A 21,922-nucleotide genomic window follows, 5' to 3' on the forward strand; every position below is an offset into this window, starting at 1 on the left:
GTCTTCCTCCCATGGGAAACACACCTGTCCCGAGCAGAGCGAGCCTCCACAAGTGCACTCAAGGCATCTTTACATTTAAAGGAGCTATATGTATGCTCATGTATTAATAGCTTTTTTGTTGCCAATGTGTGACCAGCTTGTAATGAAACTTAAAAGATGAGACCTTCCCAGACATAGTTTGTCTATGAAAGCCTGTAGTCTGATTATTAGGCTATGTGAAGGACTTGGGTAATTTTTCCCGGGAAAATCCAAGGGGTGTGTTTATAGTCAAAGTATCGTAACAGTGAATATGAACTAACCTCATCTGTCGACATGATGGCTGCGTCTGAAACTGACTTTATATCACGCAATTCTGACTTTATATCTCGCAATTGCGATTTAACATATATCTCGCAATTCTGACTTTATATCTTGCAATTCTGACTTTATATCTCGCAATTCTGAATTTATATCTCGCAATTCTGACTTTATATCTTGCAATTCTGACTTTATATCTCCCAATTCTGAATTTATATCTCGCAATCCTGACTTTTTATCTCGCAATTCTGACTTTATATCGCGCAATTCTGACTTTATATCGCGCAATTCTGACTTTATATCTCGCAGTTCAGACTTTATATCTCGCAATTCTGACTTTATATCTCGCAATTCTGACTTTATATCGCGCAATTCTGACTTTATATCTCGCAGTTCAGACTTTATATCTCGCAATTGCGATTTAACATATATCTCGCAATTCTGACTTTATATCTCGAAATTCTGACTTTATATCTTGCAATTCAGACTTTATATCTCGCAATTGCGATTTTACATATATCTCACAATTCAGACTTTATATCTCGCAATTCTGACTTTATATCTCGCAATTCTTACTTTATATCTCGCAATTCTGACTTTAAATCTCGCAATTCTTACTTTATATCTCGCAATTCTGACTTTATATCTCGCAATTCTGACTTTATATCTCACAATTCTGACTTTATATCTCGCAATTCAGACTTTATATCACGCAATTCTGACTTTTTATCTCGCAATTCAGACTTTATATCTAGATATTCTGACTTTATATCTCACAATTCTGACTTTATATCACGCAATTCTGACTTTATATCACGCAATTCAGACTTTATATCTCGCAATTCTGACTTTATATCATGCAATTCAGACTTTGTATCATGCAAATCAGACTTTATATCACGCAATTCAGACTTTATATCTCGCAATTCTGACTTTTTATCTCGCAATTCAGACTTTATATCTAGATATTCTGACTTTATATCTAGCAATTCTGACTTTATATCTCGCAATTCTGACTTTTTATCTCGCAATTCTGACTTTATATCTCGCAATGCTGACTTTATATCTCGCAATGCTGACTTTATATCTCGCAATTCTGACTTTATATCTCGCAATTCTGACTTTATATCACGCAATTCTGACTTTATATCTCGCAATTCTGACTTTTTATCTCGCAATTCAGACTTTATATCTAGATATTCTGACTTTATATCTCGCAATTCTGACTTTATATCTCACAATTCTGACTTTGTATCACACAATTCTGACTATATCTCACAATTCTGACTTTGTATCACGCAATTCTGACTTTATATCACGCAATTCAGACTTTATATCTCGCAATTCTGACTTTATATCATGCAATTCAGACTTTATATCATGCAAATCAGACTTTATATCACACAATTCTGACTTTATATCTCGCAATTCTGACTTTATATCTCGCAATGCTGACTTTATATCTCGCAATGTTGACTTTATATCTCGCAATTCTGACTTTATATCTCGCAATTCTGACTTTATATCACGCAATTCTGACTTTATATCTCGCAATTGCGATTTTACATATATCTCGCAATTCTGACTTTATATCTCGCAATTCTGACTTTATATCTAGCAATTCTGACTTTATATCTCGCAATTCTGACTTTATATCTCGCAATTCTGACTTTACATCACGCAATTCTGACTTTATATTTTGCAATTCTGACTTTATATCACGCAATTCTGACTTTATATCTCGCAATTGCGATTTTACATATATCTCGCAATTCTGACTTTATATCACACGATTCTGACTTTATATCACGCAATTCAGACTTTATATCTTGCAATTCTGATTTTATATCTCGCAATTCTGACTTTATATCTCGCAATTCTGACTTTATATCTCGCAATTCTGAATTTATATCACACAATTCTGAATTTATATCTCGCAATTCTGACTTAATATCTCGCAATTGCGATTTAACATATATCTCGCAATTCTGACTTTATAACACACAATTCTGACTTTATATTTCGCAATTCTGACTTTACATCACGCAATTCTGACTTTATATCTCGCAATTGCGATTTTACATATATCTCGCAATTCTGACTTTATATCACGCAATTCTGACTTTATATCTCGCAATTCTGACTTTATATATGCAATTCTGACTTTATATCTTGCAATTCTGACTTTATATCTCACAATTCTGACTTTATATCTCGCAATTCTAACTTTATATCTCGCAATTGTGATTTTACATATATCTCACAATTCTGACTTTATATCTCGCAATTCTGACTTTATAACACACAATTCTGACTTTATATTTCGCAATTCTGACTTTATATCTCGCAATTGCGATTTTACATATATCTCGCAATTCTGACTTTATATCACGCAATTCTGACTTTATATCACACGATTCTGACTTAATATCATGCAATTCAGACTTTATATCACGCAATTCAGACTTTATATCACGCAATTCAGACTTCATATCACGCAATTCTGACTTTATATCTCGCAATTCTGACTTTATATCTCGCAATTCTGAATTTATATCACGCAATTCTGACTTTATATCTCGCAATTCTGACTTTATATCTTGCAATTCTGACTTTATATTTCGCAATTGTGATTTTACATATACCTCACAATTCTGACTTTATATCTCGCAATTCTGACTTTTATATTTCGCAATTCTGACTTTACATCACGCAATTCTGACTTTAAATCTCGCAATTGCGATTTTACATATATCTCGCAATTCTGACTTTATATCACGCAATTCTGACTTTATATCACACGATTCTGACTTTATATCACGCAATTCAGACTTTATATCTCACAATTCTGACTTTATAAAACAAATGCGACTTTATGTATATCACCCAATTCTGACTTTAAAACTCTCAATTCTGACTTCATATTTCACAATTCTGACTTTATATCTCACAATTCTGACTTTATAACACAATTGCGACTATGTATATCACCCAATTCTGACTTTAAAACTCTCAATTCTGACTTTATATCACGCAATTCTGAAAAAAGTCATAATTGCGAGATAAAAAGTCGCAATTACCTTTTTTATTTCTTATTCTGTGGCGAAAACAAGCTTCCATAGAAATTGCACATTCTCTTGAGAAAGTGCATATTTTGAATAAGTACTTACTTTAAAGGGTTAGTTCACCCAAAAAATGAAAATTCTGTCAGTAATTACTCTCCCTCATGTTGTTCCAACCCCGTAAGACTTTCGTTCATCTTCGGAACACAAATTAAGATATTTTTGATTAAATCTGTGAGCTCTCTCACTCCTTCATAGGCTGCAAGGTAATTGATATCTGCCATCCCAGAAAAGTTAGTAAAGACATCGTTAAAATAGTCCAAGTGACTGGCTCAACCTTAAGTTTATCAAGTGACGAGAATACTTTTTGTGCGTTTAATACTTAAAAGTGCAAAGTGCTGCTAATTTTATTTGTTTGCTTGTTGAAATGAATTCAGTGTGTGTATCTGTACTTTTTGAACATTTCCAGCACATTTGAACAATACCGTGATTGATCACCTATAATCGTGATATGAAATGTTCACACCGCTTCATCTCTAGTTGATGAATTATGACAGTGTTTAACCTTATGGTGTTTATATCATTCCTGCAGCACTGAGACCTCACAGACGAAACTCAGAGCAGCCGCACTACATTATGGGATGTGCACTTGCATGCGCTGCTCTCGTGTCTGTGTAATACTGTTAAAGTTACACCACAACCTCTGGGTAAAGCCAACTAGAGCACAAGGGAGTGGATGACTTCGCTAACTTTAGATTAAACGTTAGCAATTAGCAAATTAATCATTATCCTGACACAAGGAAACAGTTTACCTGAACTTCAACAACGGCTGAATGACTCATGATCATCTGACTGAAGAAAGAAAGAACGTTTGCTTCAGGCAGGTTTCACTCAGAGTAAACCTGATACCAGTTTGTTTGCATTAAAGTCACCCTGAAATCAAAATGTAAAAGCCTTATTTTTGTATGGAATATTGCAGTGTTTATTATGATTTATCGGTGCACATCATTATTGTTTTAAATTCATGTTCTGGTAATCTTGAATGAGAATAACTTCCTCTTGCAGCATCTCTTCTCTTCTCTGATGACGAGGGCGGGGCTATAACCTGTCAATCACATGAGATCAGCCAATAGCAAACTACAACCATCCAATCAACTCCACAAGGACAAAATCAAGCCCCGCCCACATTTGTTCTTGTTCCTGAAGCGTTTCACTCAGATATACGGCACAATAGAGGAGAAAAGACCAGTGCAACTTCATTTTTATGCTGACTTAATAGGATCACACATGCTTTTGATGGATTATGTTTTTATTACAGGAACTGATGAAAAAAACAACTAAAAACACATGAATACAGTTCAAATGTTAACAGTGCAATGCGTATTGAGGAAAAGGGCAATTTAATGGTCATGTGAGCACAAGAATGAGGACATCTGACATTTACATATAAAGTGTGGCACTCTCAGCTGCATTTCACACATTTCTTTTTTACATTTTGTGCACATGATTCTGCAGATGTAGTAAGTGCAGGAAATGCTAAAACACTGCAGATTCAGCCTGATCATTACTCTACATTGTGGACACTTAAGAAAGAGTGCAATAACTGATCAAGAAGACATTCAGTAAAATTGGTCCTAAATGTGCATATATTGCCGGGAACGTAAACCCCTTGCCCAAAAATACACACGATACACCCTTCAGTTCCATGTGCACATGCTTATTATAAAGCAAAGGCATCTGTTAATACTTGTGGCACAAATGAATCTATCAAATCTGCATTGATTTTCCTCTAAGAAACAGCTGGAGCATCACTGGTTTAAAGGGATAGTTCAACCAAAAATGAAAATTCTGTCAGTAATTACTCACCCGATCATGTCGTTCCAAACCCGTAAGACTTCTGTTCATCTTCAGAACACAAACGAAGATATTTTAATGAAATCTGAGCGATCTCTGGCCCTCCACTGACAGCTACGCAACTACCACTGTGACACCTCAAAAAGATCGTAAAAATAATCCATTTGAATTATGTTTCAATATTTTTAGTATTGGTTTAGTCCACATTTTCTGAAGAGACTTGATCACTTTATATATTGAACAGATTGATTTTAGTCTTTCATTCACATATAAACATTGATCAGCAAACGTACATAGAGCACATCAGATATGGTAATCAGAAGCTCACGCATGAGAGCCAATGAGGTTCATTCTCACGTCACACGGCTTCCAATGATGTCTGTTCTCTTGTGGCAAGCAATTACAGTCGAGTTTCTGTTTATGTGCGCTGATCAATGTTTATAAGTGAATAAAAGCCTAAATTAATAATCTGGATTTGATTCATATGGATTTCTAGTGCGATCTCTTTTTATGAACTTTTCAAAGTTTTGTGTGAATAGACTGTCAATGGAGGGACAGAAATCGCTCAGATTTCATTAAAAGATCTTCATTGGTGTTCTGAAGATGAACGGAAGTCTTACGGGGTTGGAACGACATGAGGGTGAGTCATTAATGACAGAATTTTCATTTTCGGGTGAACGAACCCTTTAAGGTCATATTAAACCTGAAGATGTAAGCACCCAGCATAAAGTCCTTTCTCACAGCAGTGGAGTGTGTGTGTGTGCTCTACTTGATGTTGCGCAGCACCCGTCGGCAGTGGCTGCTCTTGAGCTCGGCCAGCGCCCGCTCCAGCTCCTGGATGAGGTGCTGCAGGGTGGAGGGGTCCGTCTGAAGCACACGCGCCCTGAGGCTCGCCCCGTCCTCCAGGACCAGCTTCAGGCTCACGCTGGGCTTCAGCTGCTGGCGGAGAGCCCGGCTGGACACCTGCAACACACACACACACCGTTAGCATACAGTGAGGGATCATGTGCAGGAACGTTCATGCCTGGCAGACTTTAACATGTACGACCTTTTGGCGTTTGAAAAGTACTTACTAAAGACGCGCACGCCGTGGACAGGGTTATGTTTGCACACATTTATGCATTTGTAGGAGTTTCCCTTTCAGACGCAAACTTTATTGGAGGAGGGTTTTTAAATGAATCATGCTAGGAGATTTACTAAGGTTTGCGCTCGTCAATTTGCTGTTATCTGAGCCATTATTTACCGGACAAAAAGAGCATGTCTTGCTAATCTGCGCTGCTCTTGTGAAATGATGTGTGTGTCGTCAGTAGATCACGAGCAGAGCTCTTTTAGGTTTGCGCTCTCGTGCTAATCTGCCCTGTTTAGTAAATCTGGCCCATGGTTTTCTGTGACATTTGGTTGCTTGTAATATCAGTAAACGTGTCAGCAAGGTAAAATGACCTAGATGATTTTTAGTTTTGTCAAAACTACAATTATTTACATTGATTTTCCAGCAAAACTGTGTATGAGAGTAATGCTGTCTAGGCATTTACTGTATAGTCATAATAACTATCATTTTCAGCTATTGTTGCCAATTTTCTTCAAAAATATATATTTTTTTTAATTTTTTTTTTTTTTGAAAATGTATTTTTATTAGGTAATTTTAAAGTTAATAAATAATTAGAAATCTAAAATGATAAATTTGAGTATAAAATTATACATTTAACATTTACAAAAATGTTAAATGTATCCGTTTTGTCATTAAAGGACGAAAAACAATATTTATTAATTATTTGCTTTTATATATTCAGTTCACATTTTATATTTAGTTAAAATTTAGTGCATTTGTCTATTTTATTAGTTTATTTCTATTTAGCTAGATTTTTTTATTTCAGTTTTAGTCATTTTGGTACTTCAACTTTACTTCAAGTAGTAGTTTTTCATCTAATATTTATATTTCACTTTGTTTGGTCTTTATTTCTTTATTACAATTAACCAGACTGATTTCTTCTAGTCCTCAGCTGATGTTTCTCGGATTCGAGTGTTTCACCTGAACGTCGAGCCTCCACTCCAGGTTGTGGTAATGTGGGAGGCTGGGGGCGAGTTTGCCGAGGATCTGCCGAATCTCCTTCCTGTTCTCCAGATACAGCTGGAGCAGGAGCTGATTGAGCTCCTCTGAGAATCCCAACACCAGCACTGAGTCCTGGAAATCCCCCTCCGAAACCTGCAGGATACACACGGACATGCGCTATGAAGCGAGGGCTCACTGGCACACAGTGTCTGAGGGGGATCAGTGCAGACGCACCATGAGTTTGGTGCTCTCTGTGAGGAGGTACATCAAGCCCTCCACCCCGTGCTGGACGCTCTCCGCGGGCACATTCAGCTTCCCTGCCACAGCAACAGATCAACACGCTCATCAACAACAGCACAGGGACGGCACACTCATCAGATCATCAACAACACTTCACTCACGTGCCGCTCCCTCGAAGATTTTAGGGTTTGAGCCCTTTTTCAGAAACTCCACAGCAATTCGGCCAAACTCTCCAACAACTGGCAAACAGAAACCACACTGAAGATCATATATGACGCTTTAGTATTATACTGATTATGATGAAGTTTGTGTGTTAAACATTATGAACTATGTAATAGGAGCGTCAGTCACTATTCTCTCACACACAAAGAATATAACTGTTATATACATTATACCTTGCTTATTTCCACACGGAATAAAACTATTTAATTAAAAAAACTTTATATCTCACAATTCAGACTTTGTCCACAAAACTATTAGACAAAAAATATGTGATTTGCCAGATATAAACTCGCAATTCTGAGAATAAAAGTCTGAGTTGTGAGGTATAAGCAATTATAATAATTTTATAAATCATAATAACACAATTACCTTTTTGTTTTATTTTTATTTCGTTGCGGAAACAAGCTTCCATTGTTTACAGTGTAAAAGTCTTTTTTTTATGAAGAGAACGTTTTAGCATTTTGAAAGATGTGAAACTAATAAATGTTATGCTAAAAATAAATATTTATGATTCCTGCTGTATAAAACGCAAAATATCACATTACACTGACTATGTGGAAATACTGAAACAAAAATAGAAGATAGTTGTGTTTTCAAAGTTTTTAACCCCACTGTTAAGTAACCGTCCCCTTATATGACGGGCATATTTATTACAGATAAGCAGATACTATAAACATAAACAGTAAATATTATGTGGTTTCCTGCGGTGCGGTAAAGTAGGTTTTATGTTGGACATTCGTTAGACATTCGATCTTTTCTGCAGCATTAATTGATATGTAATGGCTTAATAGTCGTGGATGATGCTGTATCTCGTCTAGGTCACATTGTAAAGCATAATGTCAAATGTGAATTTTAATATTATTCGACGATGTAATTGTTTTAAGAATTGGAAGTGAAAAAGTCCTCACAACTATCCCCACTTGGGCACTTCAAGATAGGGAGTGTCTCAAAAGTGCCAAATCGGCAACAAAGTTGGTAAAGTATGTGCATTATTCCACAAAAACACTAAAAACGTGATCCTTTTACGTATGTAGTTGATGTTAGTAAATGGATTAAAAATAGATTAAGCCAATTTTAAATTAAATACATCTAGGCTATTTAACTTTGTGGTTGTTTTATGTAAATACCTCAAATGACCAACAATGTATTTATACACACATGCAGCATATAATACACAACTTAGATTGGTGAAAAATGATGATGTCACACCACATGTAATGTATTCACCAACCCTTAGAGCACACCATACACGACTTGGATTTGGAAAATGTCATTTGGTGTATTTTTAATGAATTTTTGAAATGCGCAAATCTATATAACTTCCTGGTCATGTGACCTGATGATGTCACACCACATGTAATGTATTCACCAACCCTTGTTGCACACCATACACGACTTGGATTTAGAAAATGACAATTTGTCTATTTTTAATGAATTTTTGAAATACGCAAATCTATATAACTTCCTGGTCATGTGACCTGATGATGTCACACCACATGTAATGTATTCACCAACCCTTGGAGCACACCATACACGACTTGGATTTAAAAAAATGTAAATTTGTCAATTTTTTATGAATTTTTGAAATACGCAAATCTATATAACTTCTGGTCATGTGACCTGATGATGTCACACCACTTGTAATGTATTCACCAACTGTTGGAGCGCACCATACACGACTTGGATTTAAAAAAAGGTCAATTTGTCAATTTTTTATGAATTTTTGAAAGACGCAAATCTATATAACTTCCTAGTCATGTGACCTGATGATGTCACACCACCTGGGATTTATTCACCAACCTTTGGAGCACACCATACACGAATTGGATTTAGAAAATGTAATTTCGTCTATTTTTTATGAATTTTTGAAAGACGCAAATCTATATAACTTCCTGGTCATGTGACCTGATGATGTCACACCACATGTAATGTATTCACCAACCGTTGGAGCACACCATACACGACTTGGATTTAGAAAATGTCAATTCCTCAATTTTTTATGAATTTTTGAAAGACGCAAATCTATATAACTTCCTGGTCATGTGACCTGATGATGTCACACCACCTGGGATTTATTCACCAACCTTTGGAGCACACCATACACGACTTGGATTTGGAAAATGTCATTTCGTCTATTTTTAATGAATTTCTGAAATACGCAAATCTATATAACTTCCTGGTCATGTGACCTGATGATGTCACACCACCTGGGATTTATTCACCAACCTTTGGAGCACACCATACATGACTTGGATTTGGAAAATATAATTTTGTCTATTTTTAATGAATTTTTGAAATACACAGATCTATATAACTTCCTGGTCATGTGACCTGATGATGTCACACCACCTGGGATTTATTCACCAACCCTTGGAACATTTTTACAGGTTTTCAAATATTTTTTTTTTTTCCTAATTGATATTAAAAGAGGAATTTGACAAAGCTGTGAAATTAGATTGATTTCACAAGTAATGAGCATTCACATTAAGAATCATATCATTGAATCATTGTCATATTTTCATAGAGAAAAAAGAAATTAAGTGCATACAGTTAGCTCATGACATCCCTTTATTGAAGAAAACATACAGAAGTTAAACAATCAAGAGTTTTATTTAATTTTCATCTGTTTCTTTAAATATTAACAAATGTGAACTTATGGTATTGGGATTTTGTAATATCACCATTATGTAGGCTAGTATAACAGTGAAAAAAGTAGTTGCATGTCTTATAACTGTAAAACCAAATGCTATATTTCAAAAAGCACCAGAGTTTTTACTAAAATGCAATTTTGATGTTAATAACATACAAATTACACTTATACACTCATAAATAGGTTTTTCTTTGTACAATAATAATTTCTTCCTCCACAAAGGATTAATGCACAATTTGGAATAGTAAATAAATCAAGGTTAGAAACAAAAACTTTTTTTTAATGACAATTGGTTTGGGAATTTTGGTTGTGGAAATTGATTAAAGATGATGGTATCTTTAGTTTTATAGAACTTACAAATATTTAGCTAATATTTAATTGTATGCAATTCCCAGAGAACTTTTGAGGCTTATTGGATTAGAGACACTTGGAGTACTTCCCAATTTAGGCTGAATAATAAACATTTTTTAAGTTACGGATGTAATAATTGCCTATGCTCCATTGTCTAAACAAAATATATTCTTGATGTTACAAATACATTGAACTCTCTGTTCAAGAAACATGTTTTAGATTGGAGTAAATTATAGATGACACCTCATAGATATTCTATAACGAACAAAGTTAATGAGTTTTCATATAAGATACATAACACTGAGTACTAGGCCTACACTCATTCGACACTTGTGCTTTAAAGTTGATGTGGAAGACAATTGTATATTTTATGCCCATGAGCCACTCATATTGAAGCTGATATTGTTTTGAAGAAAGTGATATTTAAATGTTTTACAATTGATATAGATAAATATTTATATGTGATTTCATAACTATTATGGCTTATTACTAGGCCTATAACCAAAGTGGATTGAAAAATAAATATTTTTAAACAATTTAAAATTGACATTTACATATATGGAAACTATTTATAAAAGTAAAACTTTAAAATCAATACGAACCATGCAACTGTTTAGTATTATTATGTATTTAATGTTTAAAAAAAATAAAAAAATCCATTGCCACTATACATTGTTTTGATGTTTTCTAAAAAAGAGAAAAAAATGTCTTTGATACATCAAACAAACAAATAAAATAAATTAATATATAAATAGAAGGACATCTCTATTCATATAAGATGTGACGTGATCTATCATTTTGATATCACAATGTTTATTTATAATGCTTCATTCTCTTTCTCTAAAGTAATGACTAAAAATGTTAGATTTTTTGTTTTGATAAAAAAAAATTATATATATATATATATATATATATATATATATATATATATATATATATATATATATATATAGGGGAGAGCGGGGTATGTTGTCACACTTTTCACACTGTCTAACATTTACTGAGCACCATACATCAAAATGGTATAAATCTCATACCAAATGAAAGAAGGAAGTCTTGGGCACATATGTTGTATTCATAACATCTTCATATCTTATCTCATTACGGAGTTGTAGACTGTTGAATAGCGAGTGTGCACTTGTGACAATTTGCCCCATCGGCGGGTAAGTTGTCACACTAGATTATCTAAAAATAAGAACACAACTACTTAATTGTGAATATTGATTTTGTTTTTTAAACTCAAAACAGAACTGGAAATATAAACATCCGTGCCTGGAGAATCTGGAAAAACAATTATTTCAATCCAAATAATGCACATTTCAATTAAGTGGCAAAACCACTTTACTTTGAACTTTAAACTCAAACGTTCTATGGCTTGCACATAGATCCTGATAACTGAATGGAATGCTGCAGATAACCTGCTTAACTTAACCTCTGAACAAAACAGATGCCCTGTATCTGACTAATCGGACTCATCTCCAGAGTCACAATTCTGACACACATAAATTGCCTGGCCTGAGGTGCAAGCATCATGGGCCCAATTGTTGCATTTTACACATTTTACGCATATGCTACTCTGAACAATGCCTGAACTTCGTATTTTGAGCACTTCTTGTGTTGTGTTTTTTTTGCCTCTTCACAATGACTCGCTTAAATTAGTCCTAATTTGTAAGTCGCTTTGGACAAAAGCATCTGCTAAATGACTAAATGTAAATGTAGCTGCCTTGTTTTTCATAGGTCCAGATTTCTGCTTCCTTTTCTTTTGAAACCGCTTTTTGCTAGATTGAGACTTATTATTTTCTATTTCTAGTTGCTGCTTCACTGGCGTGTCAGTAAGTATTGCTGATTTGCATCGTTTTCTTCCTTTGCTGGCTGGTTTTCGGGGGCCATTTTTTGGATATGGCCGGATGTCCACTGGAGTTGGTAGCCCACTGCCAGCAATAGTATTGCTGGGTAAGGGTGAGCTGGTGATAGCAGAAGCATAACTGGGCGTGCTAGGCAGGACAGGGTTGGTGCTGGGGCACATGTGACGACTTGCCCCAAAGTCATTGAGACAACTTGCCCCATATTGACATGTGAGCTAATGTTGGCTAAATCTCAAGTTTAACTCAACATATCACTTTAGCTAAAGTACCAAAAGACACGTTACTGTCTCCTCTATTTTGTGCAAAATAATAATTTTAAACATTCATACCTAACAAAGTTGTATTGCATAAAATGTAAAGTGAGATTTTTTTACTTTTTAAGCAGAAAAACAAGAAAATTGTGCTAACCTCAGATTACAGTGATCTTGACCACATGTGAACAGGAAGTTGACTATAGAAGAAGAAGTCACAAAGTGGCTATTCGATTTTTGAGATAGAGCCTCTAGTGTTGGAGTTATGGACAGTGTGACAACTTACCCGTGTGACAACTTACCCCGCTCTCCCCTATATATTGAAATATTGAAATATTATTACAATTTAAGACAGCCGTTTTCTATGTGAATATACAGTAAAGTGTAATTTATTCCTGTGATCAAAGCTGAATTTTCAGCATCATTACTCCAGTCTTCAGTGTCACATGATCATTCAGAAATCATTGATGATTTGATGCTCAAGAAACATTTATGATTATTATCAATGTTGAAAACAGTTTTTTACATTTTTATTTCATGATGCTATGATGAATAGAAAGTTCAAAAGAACAGCATTTATCTGAAATGGAAAGCTTTTGTCACATTAAACACTACCCTTCAAAAATTTGGGGTCAGTAAGAATTTTAATTTTATTTTTGGGGGAAAGAAATAAAATAAATCAATACTTTTATTCATCAAGGATGAGTTAAACTGATCAAAAGTTACAGTAAAGACATTTATAATGTTAGAAAATATTCTATTTTAAATAAATGCTGTTCTTTTGAACTTTCTATTCATCAAAGAAGTTTTGAAAAAAATTGTACACAACTGTTTTCAACATTGAAAATAATAATGAATGTTTTTTGAGCATAAAATCAGCATATTAGAATGATTTCTGAAGGATCATGTGACTGAAGACTGGAGTAATGATGCTGAAAATTCAGCTTTCATCTGAGGAATAAATTACATTTTAAAATATATTAAAATAGAAAACAGTCATTTTAAATTGTCATAATGTTTCACAATAATACTGTTTTTTTTCTTTTCTTGTTTTTTATCAAATAAATGCAGCCTTGGTGAGCAGAAGAGACTTCTTTTAAAAACATAAAAATTCTAACCGATCTAAAACTTTTGACCAGTAGTGTATATATAAGAACAAAAAGTGTTAATGACAGCAAGCAATTTAAAAATTGTGTCAGAAAAAAAAAAAAAAAAAAAAAAAAAGCCTAAAATTAAATTTCACAAAAAAACAGAGATTTAATGGAAAAATTGTCTTGGTCAAAGGAGCAACTCAAAATGATGATGGGCCATGTCACATATTTACCATATAGGCTAACTGTTTACCTGTTGTTTGTCCCTTTTTACTGCGTCCTGCACAACACACAGAACCATTCCGTTTCAGAACTACTGCACGGTAGCTGTAGGCCTACACATAAAATGTGAAACAACCTACAACACCTGTCACATTGAATCTGCAAGAGAGCAAAGTCATGATCTAAAACTTCACTGTTTTCCCAAACCAATTGTCATTAAAAAAAGTTTTTGTTTCTAACTTTGATTTATTTACTATTCCAAATTGTGCATTAATCCTTTGTGGAGGAAGAAATTATTATTGCACAAAGTAAAACCTATTTATGAGTGCATAAGTGTAATTGGTACACTGTAAAAAATAAAATCGTAAAAAAACAGTCATTGACTGTCAGCTACGGCTGCCAAACAAAAACCGTAAAAATAAAGTAAAATATCCTAATTTAAATGAAATGCAAAAAAAATTTACAGAAATTTTCCTTAAATGTTTTATAGAAAAACACTGTTATTTTACAGCTATTTCCTGAATTATTACAGTCAAACACCTTCCCTGTAAAAAAATCCTATAAAATAACAAATGACTGTCAGCTGCGGCTGACATACAAAAACTGTAAAATTAATGTAAAATATCCTCATTTAAATAAGTGCAAAATACTTTTACAGAAATCTTCATAAATCTTTTTTAACAGAAACACACAGTTAAAACACAGTTAATTCACATTTATTTTCTGATTTTTTTACTGAAAAACATGCAGTTAATTATATGCATGATTTGTTGTGACTATACGTCACTGCAACAGCAACTACACAGTTACTGTCTGTTAAATAAAGCAACATGCAGCATATCATCAATGTTTATTTGCTCATCCTGAACTGAAGCTCAGGCTCTACTCTTCAACACAATGGTGACACACGAAACACACCATACAGAAACACTTTAAACCCCAACAGAACATTAAACACTAACAGATCTCTCAGGATCTCAGCATCTTCACTTATTACAATCCAGACTTTATTTCTTTCATACTAACATTCTTATTGAGAATTAACAGAGGTTTAGAAGTTGAAGCTTTATTGAAAAGAATAAAGTTGGATGTCACCATGGTGGAGATCAGTGTTTGCTTTAGTTGGGCTCTTGAACTTTTAGTGTTTAACTTTAATGTTTCTCTAGCTGCTTTAACTGTGTGTCTCTGATGCATATTAGTTATAGTAGCAATCCAAGAGAAACTCAGATCAGATGATGTTGGTCACTTTTTAGTGAATCATCATGTAGTGTCCTGCTTTGTTAATACACCTGAATGAAACATCTGATTAAATGGTTAAATATTAGTTGTTCATTTTGCATGATAAAACTGCTATAGCAGATCCTGCAGTGCTGTGATACTCAGATTTCATTATACAGAAAATGTTTTGACAGGATCATGTAGACTCACTCAGACATCAAGAATCAGCGTATGAATCACAACAATGGTGACAATGAAAAAAAAAATCTGATCAACTCTGAACCACTATAAAGTCACAAAAAGGCTTTGTTGGTTGTCACCATTGTTGAAATTCATATGTTGATTCTTGATGTCTCTATACTACTAAAAAAATGAACCAGCTCAAAACTTTTTCTGTATAATATATATATATATATTTTTCAGAGTGTTATAATACTGATGCCACAATATTTTAAGGATTATGTGAAAAATTATGACATTAATTATAGACTTTGTGTAAATCTAAACTCAATCTACATATTATGAAATCTAAGCTAATATATTCAGAGATTTGACTGATACATCAGTGAATCAGATCATCATATGATGACTATAACATCATCAATGAATGAATGATTAAGATCATCTGATATTTTCTCCTGCATTTATTGCTATAACAAATGTGTATTAAATACACAGTTAAAGCAGCCAGAGAAAACTAAAGTTAAAAACTCAAGGGTCATGAGCCCAACTAAAGCAGACACTGATCTCAATCATGGTGACATCAAATTTATTTTAAAGTTTTTTACACTTTATTTAAATTAGCATATTATACTTTAATTTTATGTTTTTTGTTTGGCAGCCGCAGCTGGCAGTCATTTGACCCTTTTTTTACGATTTTCTTTTACAATGAAGGTATTTGATCATAATAATGCAGGAAATACCTGTGAAATAACAGTGTTTTTTCGGTTTATTTAAATTAGAATATTTTACTTTAATTTTAAGGTTTTTGTTTGGCAGCCGCAGCTGCCAGTCATTTGACCCTTTTTTTACAATTTTTTTTTTACAATGAAGGTGTATGATCGTGATTATTCAGGAAATACCTGTGAAATAACAGCGTTTTTCAGTTTATTTAATTTAGGATGTTTTACAGTTTTTTGGGGAGCTGACAGTCATTTGACCATTTTGTCATTTAACTGTTTTGTTACTGTTAAATTACAGATTAAATTTAAGAAAACAGAAAAAATACTGTATGAAAAATACAATCAATTTTCTGTATAAAAAATGTGAATTACTGTAATTTGTCATTAATGTCATAATACCTAAAATAACAGCTGCATTTTTATTTTACAGATATTATTTGTAATTTTACAGTGTTTTGAGTACAATTTAAAATGAAAGAAAATGATCGTCAAAAAATCACAGTTATTTTCTGTAAAATTTTTTACAGTGTATGTTATTAACATCAAAATTGCATTTTAGTAAAAACTCTGGTGCCTTTTGAAATATAGCATTTGGTTTTACAGTTATAAGACATGCAACTACTTTTTTCACTGTTATACTAGCCTACATAATGGTGATATTACAAAATCCCAATACCATAAGTTCACATTTGTTAATATTTAAAGAAACAGACGAAAATTAAATAAAACTCTTGATTGTTTAACTTCTGTATGTTTTCTTCAATAAAGGGATGTCATGAGCTAACTGTATGCACTTAATTTCTTTTTCTTCTATGAAAATATGACAAAACATGTATTTCTTAATGTGAATGGTCATTACTTGTGAAATCAATCTAATTTCACAGCTTTGTCAAATTCCTCTTTTAATATCAATTAGAAAAATAAAAAAATAGAAAACTTTAGAAAACCTGTAAAAATGTTCCAAGGGTTGGTGAATAAATCCCAGGTGGTGTGACATCATCAGGTCACATGACCAGGAAGTTATATAGATTTGTGTATTTTAAAAATTCATTAAAAATACACTAAATGACATTTTCCAAATCCAAGTCGTGTATGGTGTGCTCCAACGGTTGGTGAATACATTACAAGTGGTGTGACATCATCAGGTCACATGACCAGGACGTTATATAGATTTGGGTATTTCAAAAATTCATTAAAAATAGACAAATTTAAATTTTCTAAATCCAAGTCGTGTATGGTGTGCAACAAGGGTTGGTGAATACATTACATGTGGTGTGACATCATCAGGTCACATGACCAGGAAGTTATATAGATTTGCGTATTTCAAAAATTCATTAAAAATAGACAAATTGAAATTTTCTAAATCCAAGTCGTGTATGGTGTGCAACAAGGGTTGGTGAATACATTACAAGTGGTGTGACATCATCAGGTCACATGACCAGGAAGTTATATAGATTTGGGTATTTCAAAAATTCATTAAAAATAGACAAATTTAAATTTTCTAAATCCAAGTCGTGTATGGTGTGCAACAAGGGTTGGTGAATACATTACATGTGGTGTGACATCATCAGGTCACATGACCAGGAAGTTATATAGATTTGCGTATTTTAAAAATTCATTAAAAATACACTAAATGACATTTTCGAAATCCAAGTCATGTATGGTGTGCTCCAAGGGTTGGTGAATACATTACAAGTGGTGTGACATCATCAGGTCACATGACCAGGAAGTTATATAGATTTGCGTATTTCAAAAATTCATTAAAAATAGACAAATTTAAATTTTCTAAATCCAAGTCGTGTATGGTGTGCAACAAGGGTTGGTGAATACATTACATGTGGTGTGACATCATCAGGTCACATGACCAGGAAGTTATATAGATTTGCGTATTTCAAAAATTCATTAAAAATACACTAAATGACATTTTCGAAATCCAAGTCGTGTATGGTGTGCTCCAAGGGTTGGTGAATACATTACAAGTGGTGTGACATCATCAGGTCACATGACCAGGAAGTTATATAGATTTGCGTATTTCAAAAATTCATTAAAAATAGACTAAATGACATTTTCCAAATTCAAGTTGTGTATGGTGTGCTCCAACGGTTGGTGAACAAATTCCAGGTGGTGTGACATCACCTGTTTCTATAAGATAAAATGAAATTTTGGGAGTACAATGTAATAACCATGTACCCATTCATAGTGAATATCCCATGCACAGCTTAAAACTATCTAAGCCTATTTGACAAAAAAATAGGTTGTCCACTTAATTCACATCTTTACATTTTATTAGTATGCTTTGCGTGGTTTCGCACCTTGGAATGCTTATTTGTGTGTGTGTGTGTGTGTGTGCAGTTTTGAGACAGTCCCTTAATTTGCTTGGCGAATGTCTAACGAATGTCCAACATAAAACCTACTTTACCGCACCGTTTCCTGCAGTTTTTGAATCACTTACCCGCAGAATCCACCTCTGATAAGAAACCTAAATGCTCCTTGTGTTCCTCAGATAAAACTAACAGCATTTTCTGACGCTTTTAATATATCATCACACAAAATAAAGACAATATTTGTAAATTAAATGATGTTTAGTGAAGCTTCTTCTGCATGACGGTCACATGATCAGCGGTGCGCCCCTCAACACAGTCCGAGTGAAACAAGCGAGCAGAGCCGCAGTTCAGTTCCACTCACTCGACGACACGAGTCATTCAGATGTTGAATCATGCTTTACACATATCAATGCGCTTCTAAAATAAGTAATACATAATAATATGTGTGAACACACCAAAATTACACAACATTTTTAAATTGCATTTCTATTCGTATTGTTTATTTTATTCATTCATTTTTGTACATCACATGTCATGATGGATGTCACATGACAGTTTCTGTGTTCAAAGATATTGACGTCTAAAAAATAAAATAAAAATAGAACTGACAAATGATGAATAAATGAGAGAAAATACAATTCAAATATGGATATAATATGAGTACTATAAGATTGTGTATAGCCTGTAGTAAGAGCTAAAGCTGTTATTGTTAAGCACGATTCCTCACAGGAGTCCCTACAACTCCTTCAGTCCTGACAATTAGACTATTATTCATATAGGTCAGTGCTTTAATTAAATAGTAACTAAATAATAAAATATTAAGGAATCACATTTATATTATTTTACTACGCAATATAGGCTACTAGTTGGTGAACAGTGTTTCATGTCATAGTATTTACAATGACTGGATTGCTGTCTTGACATATCGGAGCTATATTAAATCCCAGTCAGCTAAAGAGACAAATATAGAGTCTCTAAAGAGAGAAAATATTTTTGATGCTTTTACTAGCGCCACCAAACTGAATAGCAAACATATTGAATGTTTTAAAACAGGGTTCCTAAAACACTCCCAATCTGTCATTGGTCAGACAAGCAGACAAACTTCTCCAAAATGCTATGAGAGCCAACCGTTAACATTCCCATTCTGAATGGCAATTGCTCGACTGGCTATTTTTGTATTTCTAATGCCAATCACCTGAGTTTTAAACATCATACGGCTAATCACTCTGGACCATTTTGAGGTGTAAATCTTCTCCGGTTCATTTCTTCTGTTCAGTCCGTTGAGGTCAGACGCGAGTTATGAACACACTGGAGAGTTTCTTTATAGAAGAAATTGAAGTGTAATTCTAATTGAAAGAGACACTGACACTGTTTTTTCATGTTTAATATAGAAAAGCTGCTCGCTTTAAAGCAATCTAGTGTATAAAGTGCTGTATAAATAAACGTGACGTGAGTGGAGAGCTGAACTGCAGAGCTGGCTCAAACATCCACATCTCTATGATCAGATGCTTTCTGAACTGCTGCTTTCTCACCGCTGTCAGTTTTGTTGTGTGTTTATGTTGTTATTGAGAGGAAAGAGAGCAGCACATGTTCACATGATCATCTAAACGCTGATCTCAGCATCGTGGACTTCATCGGGATGTTCAATAACGGTATAGCGCTAGTCACGTATTTCAAACTTATTTTTACCCCTACGCGAAGAACGAAATAACTTTGCTGACAGTATATCGTCTGGTTATGGTTAGCGTTTAGGTCAGGGATTAGTATTTGTTTGAGCTTTGTGTAGGCATGGCCATTATGGAGGGGTTAACTAGCCAATCACAGAGCCACAGTTTTCACACTGTTCAGGAAGTCAGCCTCCGAAAGGCTCACCCATAGTCTGGGAAACATGGAAGTATTTAAACATTGTTATTGTTAATAACCATAACCAACCTAGCAACGGCCGGGCAGTAAGTGGCATTTTCTCTGAGAGTTCGGCCACAAAGCAGTTTAAAGGTTTCCTGAGGGATGTCAGCTATCTTGTCTGATTTTATAGGATCCACTGATGAGGAAACGCCTGCGCCTGATGTCTGGGAAAGAGTGAGGTAACGGCCAGTCCTCCACGCTCCCGGCACTATTTTCAGCTGGCAGGATTTCCTCTAGGTTCTTCCTCCCACATGCCCCGTTCCTCTCGTCGTCTCCTCTTCATGGGGGAGGAAGCAGCTGTGGCAGCGCTACTGATGCACTCTGGGAAGGCGGAGGAAGGACCCACAAAGGGTGATGTCACTGGGAAGCCACGGATGAGCCTCTGACCTCTATATATCCTCTCAATGCTCTGCCTCTCGGATTTGAGGACATCTTCTTCATGGGAAAGCCATCAATATGCACCGGATCACAAACCGTTATTCCCAATGGATGGCGTCGTCTTACTTGACCCTTGTGTATCCAGGTCTAGTTCAAAAGATAGATGTGCATTGGTAGAGAGAACCCAGGAAAGTTGACAATAGTGTAAAGTTGTCCGACATCGGCTGCATGTGCAGGAAACTGAGTTGAAGATGGTGGTCCTTCATCCAGCAGAGATGTGAGCAGCTCCCGTCGGATCATCCGGCTGGAATGAGAGGTATAGAGTTGTGTATCATTAGCATAGCAGTTGTAGGAAAGAGAGATGATGCTGAACTACTTGTTTGTGTCCTCTCTCAGAAACTCATTCAAGCCTTCCCAAGTTTCCAGGAGACATTTGCCTCCTGTGACAGAGAATCTTTATTAGTGGCATTCGCTGAGAAAATGTGCTTATTAATCCTCAATGATGTGCAGTGCATCATCCAGGTACCCATTCAATCAATTCTGGGCTGGTTTTGTTGCACAAACCTGGCAACCCCGACGCTTGTACATGCTGGTGTTGTGCCCGATCCCTCTAACACACTCTCCATCAGACAGGAGTGCCATTTGAGGCAATCAAGCATAATCGACTGTATATAAAGTTGCCCTAAGACATTATTGAACATTCGCCATCTCCTTAGTGTGTCCTCATCTATATCTAGTGAGCTTCCAGGAGTTTCCACGGAGAATGAGAAAGTGTTTGATAGGGAAGACATCCACTGTAAAGAGATTAGTGTTCAGGGAAGGAGGAGGCGGGAACCGGCGAACGTTTCAACACTTCAAGTCTCACGCATTGGCCGTGAGACACACGCAATTCAACCAGTTCACACGCTCACACGCCACACCGTGTATTTCTCACGCTGAAAAGGCAATGCCAACCAAGTTGTCCTACAAGTTTTATATATAACGTTGTATACGAGGCGCGGGCACACACAGTGAAGTTTCCTGCCGCCAGCACGTATCTC

At 34.8% G+C, this 21,922-nt stretch overlaps 1 protein-coding gene across 1 annotated transcript; it reads right to left on the minus strand.

The window, feature by feature from the left end:
- Positions 1–4,603: 4,603 nt before the first annotated feature.
- Positions 4,604–18,956, minus strand: commd2 (COMM domain containing 2). The gene is made up of 5 exons (XM_081385121.1): positions 18,728–18,956; positions 7,665–7,742; positions 7,498–7,580; positions 7,243–7,416; positions 4,604–6,176 (listed from the first exon to the last, which is right to left on the minus strand). Exons 1-5 carry the CDS (start codon positions 18,792–18,794, stop codon positions 5,979–5,981), a joined length of 600 nt encoding a protein of 199 aa, XP_081241247.1. The 5' UTR covers positions 18,795–18,956; the 3' UTR covers positions 4,604–5,978.
- Between the last annotated feature and the right edge of the window lie 2,966 nt (positions 18,957–21,922).

This window comes from Scardinius erythrophthalmus (genome assembly GCF_964197995.2).
Source record: "Scardinius erythrophthalmus genome assembly, chromosome: 14".
NCBI classification, from domain to species: domain Eukaryota; kingdom Metazoa; phylum Chordata; class Actinopteri; order Cypriniformes; family Leuciscidae; genus Scardinius; species Scardinius erythrophthalmus.